Below are 12,494 nucleotides of genomic sequence, written 5' to 3'. Positions count from 1 at the left end.
TCTCCCCCTTTCACTCTCCTGTGTCCTCTGTGTCATTCCTCCACTCTTTCTTGCACTTGTGCTTGTTTGCACTTTTCGCTCTCTTTTTGACTTTTTCCTTTTGCCTTTTTTAGCCAGTTTGTGCCCGCTGCTGCTGCCCCCCTGACCCCTCAGCCCCTGCACGACCAGTGCGACTGGCCCAATCCAGCTCCCCTCCCCGCTCTCGCCTCCCAGCTGTCCAGCCCTCCCTGACCCCTACTTAATGGTGGCCACTGCGGGGACAGGTGAGCAAGACCACTGACTCATTTTCATTGAAATTTCTCTCCCTCCCTCGCAACTCCACCATTAAGTGAGGCCTTCCCCCGAGCAGCTGCACTCTCGATTGTTGGTGTTCGAGGCCCTCCTCCACCCGTAGGTTTCACCTGCACCTTATCCCTGGTGGTCCAGTGGAACTCTGTCTCCATTCTCTTGCTCTGCTTTTTCTCTCCTTTTCAACCGTTTTTTCCATCACTTCACTCTCCTTCTGGGTCTTTCCTCCATTTTCTGTTGTTTTCCCCTCAATTCAAGTTCCCCCCTTCACTCTCCTTCGGTGTCTTTCCTCTGTTTTTCACTTGTTTTTTTACCCTCATCTGAATCACCCCCTTTCACTCTCATGTCTCCTCTGTGTCTTTCCTACACTCTTTCTTGCACTTTTTCTGTCGTTTTCCCCTCATTTTAAGCTCCCCCTCACTCTCCTCCTGTGTCTTTCCTCTGTTTTCACCTGTTTTTTACCCTCATCTCAATCTTCCCCTTTAACTCTCCTGTGTCTTTCCTCCACTCTTTCTTGCACTTTTGCTGCCTTATTTGCACTTTTCTCTCTCTTTTTACCTTTTTCCTTTTGCCTTTTTTAGCCCGTTTTCCCCCGCCGCTGCTGTCCCTTGCGGTCCCTCCCCTCAGCACGACCAGTGTGACCAGCCAAATACAGCTCCCCTCCCCGCTCCTGTCTTCTAGCTGTCCAGCCCTCCCCGACCACTACTTAATGGCGGCCACTGCACTGCCGTGCCGCCGGGGTGGCCAAAGGCAAGCCTGTCTGCGCCCGTCCATGACCCGACTGCGACCAGCACCAGGAACCCTGGATCTCTGCACCGCCAACGCTATGACGCAGTGGAACTCCAAGCTCTCAACCCAGGCCGCAACAACAACTGCAAGCTAGCATCACAAGCCGACACCCACGGACCCTTCAGCTGTCACCACTGCCGGCACACCTGCAGCACCGCCAAGACCACTGACCCAGCGCAATCCGCCTGCAAGAACACAACCGAAACGAAGGCCATGCAATGCATACTCCTCAATGGCCGATCCTTCTACAAACACGCCACCAAAATCTGGGACCTCCTCAACAGCACTACCCCAGACGTAGCAATTTTTACCAAAACCTGGACCAACACCATCGTGGGACTGAACATCACCATCGCCATTCCCCAAGGATACAAGATATCCAGGAAGGACCACCCCACCCGCCCTGGAGGAGGAATTGCCTGAGCACATTCCCCGAAGAGCCCACGGACCTGATGGGACACCTGGACCCCGCGGATGTTTCACCAACTCCATCACGGATATCATCTCCCTGCATGCCATAGCGGCCACCAACTACACCCTATTGGGCGACCTCAACTTCCACCTCGACAACCAACTGAACCCCAGCACCACATCCCTCCTGGATAACCTCCACAACACTGAACGAACCCACGCACTCAGCAGGACACACCCTCAACCCCCTCTTCACAAAAGGAAACTCCATCATCTTCAGCCACACCACCGAACTCCCTTGGACAGACAATCGATACGTCCACTTCACCTTCAGAACACCCACCATCCACAGACACCAGCACCTGCTCCCACGAAGAAACTGGACCAGAATCACAGACGACCAGCTAACCTCATCACTCAGCAACTCCACCACAACCATCACGGAAAACAACGTCGCCAACACTGCAGCCTGAACCCTGCAAAGACAGATCTCTGACAGCACCAACACCCTAGCCTCCCTTAAGAAAAACATCAATACCTAGAGGTTCACCACCGAACTTCGAGAGTCCAGACGCACTTGACGCCGCCTCGAAAACAGCCTGGAGGAACACCAAATCCACAGAAGCCCACAACTTCAGAGCCGCCACCAACGCCCACCACCAACTCATCAGAAAAACTAGGAAAAAAGCGATTGAAGACAGAATCTCCACTCATACACACAACAGCAAAGAACTCTTCAACTTCTTAAAGGAGCTCGCCAAACCCATCAGCGAGTCCACCAACATCCCTCCCTCACAAGACCTCTGCGACAAACTCAGCACCTTTTTCAACCACAAAATCAAGAGCATCTACAACAACTTCGACAAAGACAACCAACACACTGAACCCTCACCAACCACCCGCGACACCCTGAAGCCAGCGATCAACAACTGGACAGACCTCACCTCCGAAGACACACTAACAATGATGAAGTCAATCCACTCCGGGGCCCCCACGGACCCCTTGCAGCAACACATTTTCAACAGAGCCAGCAACACCATCGCACCCATGCCCTGCCACACCATCAACCACTCTCTGGCAACCGCCTCGTTCCCTGACGACTGGAAACGCGCTGAGAGCAACCCCCTCCTCAAGAAACCCTCGGTGGACCCCGATGACCTAAAAAACTACAGATCCATCTCCCTGCTCCCGTTCCCAAGTCATCTAGAAATCCAACCTGCCACATTCATCGTAGAGCACACAATCCTCAACTCCTTCCAATCCGGCATCAGAAAAAAACACAGTACGGAAACTGCCCTCCTTGCTTCAACAGATGACTTCCGTACCTTACTGGACAAAGGAGAAACAGCAGCCCTCATCCTCCTCGACCTCTCAGGGGCGTTCGACACTGTCTCTCACCACACCCTAATATGCAGACTTCACAACGCAAGAATCCAAGACAAGGCCCTCAACTGGATCCGCTCCTTCCTCTCGGTCAGAACGCAGCGGGTCAGACTCCCCCTTTCCTCTCAGACCCTACACCTACCACCTGCGAAGTCCCCCAGGGGTCCTCTCTCAGCCCTCCGAACGTACGGTAGCGCAATGGTCCTCATAAATGAAGCCCTTGAGCTTTAGGCTGAGTCTTCAGCTCAAAGTTTCTTATGAAGATACTTATTCAAGAATAGTAGCAAACATCATTTCACTGGCTCATTGTTAGTGCCTGGCTTCAGTTGGGATTAGGATGGCTTTAGGATCAGGATTTGATGCAGAGCCAGGTTTGCAAGAGTATGTGCTGCACATTTTACAGTCCTTTTAACCATATTGCCACATTTTTAGGTTTGGCACTATGTGATTCAAAGAAATTTGGTGCAACTCTCACATCTAGGCAAAGATTTAATAACTTTTTATGTCGGAGATCTGTCACTTTTTTGAAGCAGCTCGACACAAAGTATATTTTGGTGTTTACTAAGACACACAAAGTCTGATTTGCTTGTCTTTACATTGCTTAGTAAAACCGGTGTTTAATTTGAGTCAGTGGTTTCTGGTGCTCAGCACCAGCATTTAATCATCAACCTCAGCGGTTTTCATGAGCACCAGTGAAGGACACATAAATTTATGGTAGGCAAGGGGGGGTTTAGGGGCATATTTACAAGCCCCTATCTCCCCAGGCAATAGTGGCTTCACCTTAGTTACAAGGCGTCAGTTTAAGGCCGCCTTGTAAATAAGTCACCCTTTTACACTATACTTAGCATGAAAGGGGTGGGCAAAAGGGGTTGCGGTGGGTGTTTCACCGCAACACACACTGTTTTTAATGCTGCCCTCTAATAATAAGGGTGGCGTACATAGGACTCAACACGAAAATTAAGACAAGGGAAAACCTGGTCTTTACATGGTGAAACGGGGAGAAATGCTTTATTTCTACTCGTATTTGCTGTTTCTATGTGTACTGCATTGTGCAACACACATAGAAATAGCAAAATGCCATGAATGATTGTTTATGTTCAGGAAGGGATACCCTCCTGCACATAAACATTCATTACAAAACATGACAATTTGCAACTTCTATATGTGCTGCACAATGCAGCACACATAGAAGTTATAAATCACCATTTGTTATTGTTTAGGTGCAGGAAGGGACACCTTCCTGCACGTAAACAATCATTCCCTCAACACTGGCACCCTTGCACTATGGTGCAGGGTGTCTGCATTGGTGCTAAGCATCTCGCTTTAGTGCCAGCATATGGAGAAAAGCAGGGAAGTGCTTTATTACTGTAAATATGGCGTTTCCCTGCCCTTCTAAAGTGACAGGGCAGAGCGTTGACAATTTTGGAGTTAACCTGCGCTCCGCCAAATACTTGTTACCCAGCTCCGAAGTTGGCGGCTCAGGTCATTATCCCACATCCTCTTCACAACGTTAGCAGTTGGTTCTGTTTTAGGCAGCACCAGCAGGAGAAATGGGTGGGTGCAAGCTGCCTCCTGACAAGAGCACCAGCATTAGTTCTTTTATAATTAAACCGCTTTAATTACCACAACACAACACAGCACATAATGCTGACTTGTGTTACATTTGCATAAGGGAGGTGTCCCAAGTGCGCATAGGCATTCCTGTGCATCCACCCATGGATTCTGATGCAAACTAAATTCAGCTTATACATAAGGAGGAGCTAAGAATACTTTTTGTGCAGGAAGGTATCTCTTCTTGCGCAAAAAACTGCTCTGACCACAGCCCGGGCACCTTTGATTCATGGCGGAAGAGTGGCTACGTTGGCACTAGGCTGCCTCAAACTCACTAGAGCAAGAGAGAGCAGAAGTGTGCAGAAGAAATATGGTGCATTTCTTCATTTTTTCATTCACGTGACAAAGTGCGTCGAGTTCCCTGGCTGTGTAGTACGGGCCCAGATTTTAGCTCAAAAATCCCATTTATGCATGAAAGTTGAGTAGTGCTGAGGTCGGAACGCTTTGCACCCACTGCAAAGGCTTAGCTTTGCATAAGTGCACATGGTAATCAATAGTAAATCTGAGCCTAAGTTTGTTTTAGATAGAAAGATAGATTTTTTATCTTATTTCTGAAGTTTGGAAACAATTACATGTATTTCACCCTGGATTTGTAATTCATTCGAGCTACATATTCCACGGCTCACAAACCAGACTGGTTCCACTGAGTATGTGCCTATTTTATGAAAATAAAAACCTATGAAAATGTAGCCCTTCAAAGTTACGTGTGAGGCTATCTTGTTCCCACACACATATGAAAATTAAATCTTAAAATTGTACAACTTGTAAGCTGTTTGAACTTCGACTCTCATCATCATCCATACATTAACTTTGCTTCATTTTTAGAACCAGTAAAAGCTCCGGCAGCGAAAGTTGCAGCAACAAAAGTCACTGTGTCAGGTAATTAACTTCACACCTAATAACTTTATCTGTAATACTTATCAAACATTGCCATCTACTGGCCATTTGTTAGAAGGCGTTGCTCCATATTGGCTACAATTTACAAATAGGTCAGTTCACAAAATAAGAAATGGGAGTGGGTCGCAAATTTGCCTGCCTCATTGAAATTCATGCGTTAGATCATAAATTGCAACCTACTCTGATTGGTGGCCATCAAAGGGATGGTGGTCTGCTATGGTCAACGGACCACCAAGTCTGTTACAGCCTTTAAATAAACGTTTTTTTTTGTTTTTTTTAAATGCAGCTTGTTTACTTTAAAGGAAACAGGGTAGCATTTTTTAAAAAAAATGCTAACTTTAAAACATATTTTTTAAATAAGAATTTTGTTTAAGTTTTGGTAGTGGCTTCCTGGATGACTGCCTACTCTTCAACAATTTTTTGCTTCCATGCAAAGCACTTGTTCACTTTTTGCAAATGAGTTATCACCCCAACTATAAAATCAGTAATTTGTTAGTGTTTTGTGACCAGATTATGGTTGCGAAACATTGCTACATCTCAAACTGATTTCAGTTTGAAATGGACACCCACAACAGACCCCTTCCAAATTCGGGATCGATATCCATTTGCAATCTAATTTCAAGAGTCGGTAAATGTTTTTTTTACACCTTCATCCAGGACCATAAGCAATAAATCTAGATTGAGAGATGCTAACAGAATCTTTGACATAATATCAACAGACAGAATATAGACATACAAAAATATCGACACAATAAAAATTACTATTCCCACTCCAGAGAGTGCAACAGTAGGGAAAGCGTTGGATAGCGTAGGGGTAAAACTTACTATTCCCACTCCAAAGGGTGCAACAGTAGGGAAAGCGTTGGATAGCGTAGCGGTAAAAATTACTATTCACACTCCAAAGGGTGCAACAGTAGGGAGAACGTTGGATAGCGTAGGGGTAAAAATTACTATTCCCACTCCAGAGGGTGCAACAGTAGGGAAAGCATTGGATAGCGTATGGGTAAAAATTACTTTTCACACTCCAGAGGGTGCAACAGTAGGGAAAGCGTTGGATAGCGTAGGGGTAAAAATTACTATTCCCAGTCCAGAGAGTGCAACAGTAGGGAAAGCGTTGGATAGCGTAGGGGTAAAAATAACTATTTCCACTCCAGAGGGTGCAACAGCAGGGAAAGCGTTGGATAGCGTAGGGGTCAAAATTACTATTCCCACTCCAGAGGGTGCAACAGTAGGGAAAGCGTTGGATAGCGTAGGGGTAAAAATTACTATTCCCACTCCAGAGGGTGCAACAGTAGGGAAAGCGTTGGATAGCATGGGGGTAAAAATTACTTCCCACACTACTCCCCCTTTAACATACAACACACTACACATACAAAAAAACACAATTAATATAAATATCAATTAATCAATTAATAACAATTAATATTATTACATTTATGTAATTATTAATTACCTATTTAACACATATTAATTACCAAATAATAATTAATTACCAAATAATGATTGATTAACAAGATATTTACAAGAATAAACAATATTTATTAATAAATTATTTATAATTAATATTATGAAATAATTAAAAAAACTAATTACCAATTAATCAAATAACAATTAATTAACAATAAATACCAAATAATTTAATTTAATAATGTCACACCCTATTCCCCAATAGACACACAACCCACTACACATAAATAAATCACATAAAAAATGCAATTGTCATTTAATCACTTAATTATAATTAATTACCAATTAAATATTAATTAACAATAACAAAACATAATAAATATTACTACATTACCTCTAATTTATTTAATTAACTAGTTAATAATAATTAACAACCAATTAATTATTAATTAATAATTATTTATTAATCAAAAATATTTAAAAAATAATAATAATTAATTAATTATAATTAAATTACTTCCCACCCTATTCCCCTATAAACCCACAACCCGCTCTGATACTAAAACGCAAAATGTAAACACAATTTCTAAACATACATTAAAAACATATTTAACAAACATATAAACAACATAATAAAATACATAACACTAAACACAATTTCGATCTTAAAACATACATACCTTAATATCGATATTATTGCACATCGATATTCTATACCATCAAAATTAAAACATCGTTATTATTGTATATCGATATTTTAATTTCGATATTTTGTCTCTCTACCATGCTAACAGACTTTATACTTCTACATAAACATACCCTAGTAGACAGGAGAGCAGACATCCTCATCCCCATATCTATACTTGCTATTGAATGATGAAAAACACGTAAAGGGCTAAAGAGACTGCTTTAAGAAGCTATGGAGCATATTACAAGGGGATTGCGCCACTGGAACATCACTTTTACTGATGTTACGTTGGCGCAATGCCCTGCACCATATTAACCAAGTGGTGTTATGTCATTTTTTTGGGGGCTTAACCCCGCTTTGTAAAAATAGTACCCTTTCACGCAGGTACCTGCATGAAAGGGGCATGCACTGGGTGTTGCTGTGGACGTTCCGCTGCAAGACCCATTGCTTTTTGGCACTTTTCCGGATTTACAAGGATTTGTAAATCTGAGGCAGAGCCAAAAACTGATGCCATGCAATAGCAAGCGTTAGAATGGTTCACTGAAGAGGAATACTTTTATTTCTCCTTGTTTTTGCTTTCTCTATGTGTGCTGCATTCTGCAGCACACATAGAAAGATCAAAACGCTATTATTGATTGTTTATCCGCAGGAAGGGAACCTTACTGCACATGAACAATCATTCCCTGCAATGCAGGCATATGGTGCAGAGCTTTCGGGGTTGGTGCCAGGCAGCTATTTTTAGTGCCAGTATTAGGAAAAAACACAGGGGTGCACTGTATTGTTGTAAATACAGCACATTCATGAGTTTTGGAAATGGCAGAGTGCAGTGCTGCAAATTCTGCAGCAATGCCTGCTGTGCCATTTCCTTGTAAATAGGCCCAAGTTCTAAGTTGTTTTCATTTGTATTTCAAACTCTTCAAGCTCATTGCATGAAAATATTAAAAACTGGAGGCTTAGCAAATGACAGGACTGAGGATGTTATGTTTTTAATGGCATTCTGAAGCAACCTACTGGTTCAGTGCTATATGAAAACAACAAATATAAAGAATGGTGTCACACATAAAAATGGAAATGGCATTTACAATTCTTTTCATGAAATGTAAGGCCCCTGTGTCTCTTTCCTAGGTAAAGGAAAGTGTAGGCTTAGAAGTAAGTCAACATAAAAACGTTAACACATAGGAAGTTATGTCAGTTATCACATAAAAGAAGCAGCTTTAAGTAATGTTGAGTAAATAAAATTCGCTTTTTGGATTTTAAAGAGCTAATAGTTTGTTGCGTTAAGGAGAAGGGGTGGCTATAGATCGCAGCAATACTTGCCATGTAATTGTAGGCATCAGGCCTGCTTATTATTCAATTTAATATGATTTAATATGATTATATAGTTTTCATAAGCAGCCGCCCTCGCTTCAAATGCAGGTGGAATGGAAAGAGAGTGTTTCCTTGGGTGAAGGATGTTCCTGTCTCTTATGTCTTTGTGTACAAGTCATTTTCTCAACTGTAATTTTATATTTATATTGCTTAGCTACAACTGTAAAATATTGATGGGAACCTATTACATACTTCATATTAACTGATTAGTGTTATCATTCTCCTTTTGTCTCCCACAGTTAAATCAAAGACAGTTAATGGAACAAGTATGTTCATTGGAAAGCTGTACATATGGCATGCATGCTTTGAGCGCTTAATACGTTTTGTGCATGAAATAATGCTTTGACATGACTGTTGAGAGCACTGATGTCTATGTGTCCTATACAAATGGTTTTGTAGCCTCTGCATTATGAACAGTAATGTGCGTTTTAGTGAATTCTAGGGTGGGTGTAGGGGCCTTGAAGTGGCCACAAACAACAATTCTTGCACTTTCAACTCGAATACAGACTAGAGGCCTCATTACGAGTACAGCCGCTCACGGAGGCAGACTGACCACCGCAACCACTGTGGATTTGCCCGTAGTATTTTTAGTGTAGTGGTTGGACCGCCACAGGATCGCCACCTTTGTCGGGATCCAGAATCACGCAGTGGTGGTGCAGCAAAGCATATTACAGGTTGCCTGTCCACTGCCCACTTCACTGCTCCTGGCCCTGGGGGTGCACTCAGGGGGGCACATGTTGTGCCCCCCAGGAATGCACCCCCATTCCTGCACAGTGTTTCATGCACAACATGGTGCATGCTGCACTGTACAGGAATGTGCTGTCTTGGCGGCTGTCTTCTGTTCAGGCTCCTCTATGGGCCTAACACAGCCCCCTCCATGAGACCGCTGCAGCACCACCCACCTGACCTCAATTCAACTCTGAATCTGGCAGCTGGGTGCACCACAGGTTTGGCAGTCCTCCTGAGGATGCAGTGATGGCGGTGCCGAAAGAGAACTGCCAAACTCGTAATCAGCCCCTAAGCATCTCCTATCTCTACATAGTAAGGCATTTTCTTATTGTCTCCAAACAACTAGATGATGGGCTCCACCGAAGGACCTTAGTCAGCATCTGCCTTTAATTTACTAGTTTTTAAGTACATCTAGGAATCGTTGAATTTAAATAGACTTAGAGACACTGCTTTAACTGTCTGGACTTCACACTCATTGGCCCTGCAGTTGAAAAACAAATTACTTTTTTTTGTTTTGATTTTCAAAGACCTTTATTGAATATGATACGTGTCACACACAGCACTAGGCCTACAACCCGGAGGCCGGCCACTCCAAATGTTCAGGATTAATAACAAGTCTTATCCCGTATAACACAGCCTTTCAGCCGACAACCCAGGGGTCCGGCGGCAAAATAGTACAACCGTGTGTTACCAAAACAAAAAAGAGAGAGGGGGGATCATTAGGTGGAGACAACCACTTCACCGCTCCATCAGAGCCCTATTGAATTCAGTACAGTGTGTGATCCCCATATCTAGCCCGCCACCCCATCCCTCCTGATCCCAATTAGGCCCACCCAAACAAATAAGACGAAAGGAACACCCGCCACGCCCACTCCCATGCACATCTGTCTCCACTTAGTTCCATAGTATACTACATCTGAATCTAAACTGCTCCGATGCCCAACAAACGCCATAATGTTTTTGGCTCTTCACTCCGCGTCCAACACCACGCCACGAGGGGGGGGGGGTCCAGGTCAGACCCCGCACCCCGAATCCCCGGGCGCCGCCCAAGCTGCCGAGCAAGGTAATCCTCATTCTCTGTACCAACCCCACCATCTTCCGCCTCCCAGGGGCATCAACTAGTATCACTCTATCTAGTTGGGGGCTTATTCTACTTCGGGAGGCTGCGCTACTTCGAGCACTCCCCCCTCCTCTACTGCCCCCTCCCCCTCCGCCGTCTCACCCTCTGCACTCTGCAGACGCGACCTATAAAGGCCCCTGAAGTTCTTCGGGCAACTGCTTGGTGGCAATAGCTCACTATAATGTTCCGATTGGGTGCAACAATACATCATGTTGTGCGCCCATCTTTTCACTATGGGCAGGGGTCCTCTCATCCAGCACATCGCCAGTACCCGTCTGGCAATCAGCATTTAAATGTCCGCTAGGCGCCTAACACCCACCAGCAAAGGCTTGGAGTACCCCATTAGCGCCAGCGCCGGATCAGGGGTCAAGTCTGTACCCAGGATCTGGTTTAATTCCGCATAGACACCACACCAGTATTTACTGACCCCCGGGCACAACCACGCCAGGTGTAAGAAGTCCGCTACCTGTGTTCGGCAACGTACACATTCCACCGAGCTCCGGAGCCCATATCTATGTAATCTCTCTGGGGTATAATAAACTCTCTGGAGAAATTTTAAATGCATCAATCTATGTCTACCATTTACCAATATCTTCTTCGTGCTCAAGCAGCAGTATCTCCACATGTCGTTGTTGACGGTAGTCTGTAAGTCCTGTTGCCAGGCGGCTCTGGCTTTCATATACTGTTGTTCCCTATGTGTCATTGCTGTTTTATACAGCACAGTTACAAGCTTACGGGGGCTCTCCGCTTTAATTACATACGTTAGTTCCGGAACCTCCGGAGGCTCCACCAGATCCGGGCCAAGTAATTCCAGTAAAGCGCAGCGCACCCTGTGGTACTGGAACTTCTACAGCAGCGAGGCGCGGGCTATATCTGTCTCTATCTAGTCCCACTCTTTGGCCCTACCGTCCATGAACAAGTCACCCATAGTGTAAATGCCCAAGCTATGCAATTCTTGAATTACGCCGCGCTCTGTGAGCGGCGAAAGCCAGAGGGCCCATTCTATGGGCATGGACGGCGAGTATATGAGATCTCCTCCCTGCGCCAGCAGTAGAGAGTGCCAAGCGTGGTTCGTGGCCTAGAGTGAGTCCAATATGCCCGTCCTGCGGTCCGTTTGCCGGCATATCGTGGCTGGCAGAGACAGTGGTTCCGCGAATAGCCGTTCCATCCGAAGGTGAGGGATGCGTTCATCCCCATGTATCCAAGTATGGAGATGTGCTGCCTGCGCCACTCTGTAATATAGCTCAAGATCCGGGGCCGCTAATCCACCCATATTACATGGGAGTGTCAGTAGGGACCACTTCACTCTGGGATGTTTGCCCGCCCAGGCAAGTTTAACTATTAGCTGCGTCAGAGTCTGAAAGAAAGCTTTTGACATCACCATCGGGATGGCACTAAATAAAAAGAGAAATCTTGGGAGAACCACCATTTTCATAAGGGCAATGCGTCCCATGAGTGAAAGGGGTAGTCTACACCAAGCCTCAATGTCAACTTGTAGTTTACTGCAGGCTACTCCGTAGTTTTCTCGTAGTAATGTCTCCGGATCCGTATGTATCCTTACTCCCAGGTACCGGACTGTATCACTGCACCACTGCAGAGGGAACTCCATTTCGAATTGACTCGTTATTGGGGTAAGCGGGAAGGCAACCAATTTCGACCAATTAACCCTCAAACCAGAGAGAGCTCCGAAATGAACAACCTCTCTTAGCATGGAGGACAGGTTGTGTTCCGGTTCGTGGACGTACAACAAGGTGTCATCCGCGTAAGTCGAGACAACTATCTTGTAAGACGGAAAGCTGACTC

The 12,494-nt window shown here is 45.0% G+C and overlaps 1 protein-coding gene across 50 annotated transcripts in view; it reads left to right on the top strand.

Moving 5' to 3' along the window:
• The window catches only part of LOC147708230 (uncharacterized), a 2,035,583-nt gene that overhangs the window by 987,787 nt on the left and 1,035,302 nt on the right, over positions 1-12,494 (top strand). For 47 of the 50 annotated variants that reach the window (XM_086926979.1, XM_086926974.1, XM_086926953.1 and 44 more), the window contains 2 exons: positions 5,308-5,361; positions 9,082-9,108. In XM_086926979.1, coding sequence (XP_086783105.1) covers positions 5,308-5,361; positions 9,082-9,108 — 81 coding nt within the window. The remainder of the gene's footprint in view (positions 1-5,307; positions 5,362-9,081; positions 9,109-12,494) is intronic. The other 3 variants (XM_086926971.1, XM_086926966.1, XM_086926948.1) reach the window with 1 other exon arrangement.

Source organism: Lissotriton vulgaris, chromosome 6, assembly GCF_964263255.1.
Source record: "Lissotriton vulgaris chromosome 6, aLisVul1.2, whole genome shotgun sequence".
Taxonomy (NCBI): domain Eukaryota; kingdom Metazoa; phylum Chordata; class Amphibia; order Caudata; family Salamandridae; genus Lissotriton; species Lissotriton vulgaris.
The sequence above is the reverse complement of the archived record's forward strand: the minus strand, read 5'-3'. Positions and strand labels throughout refer to the sequence as shown.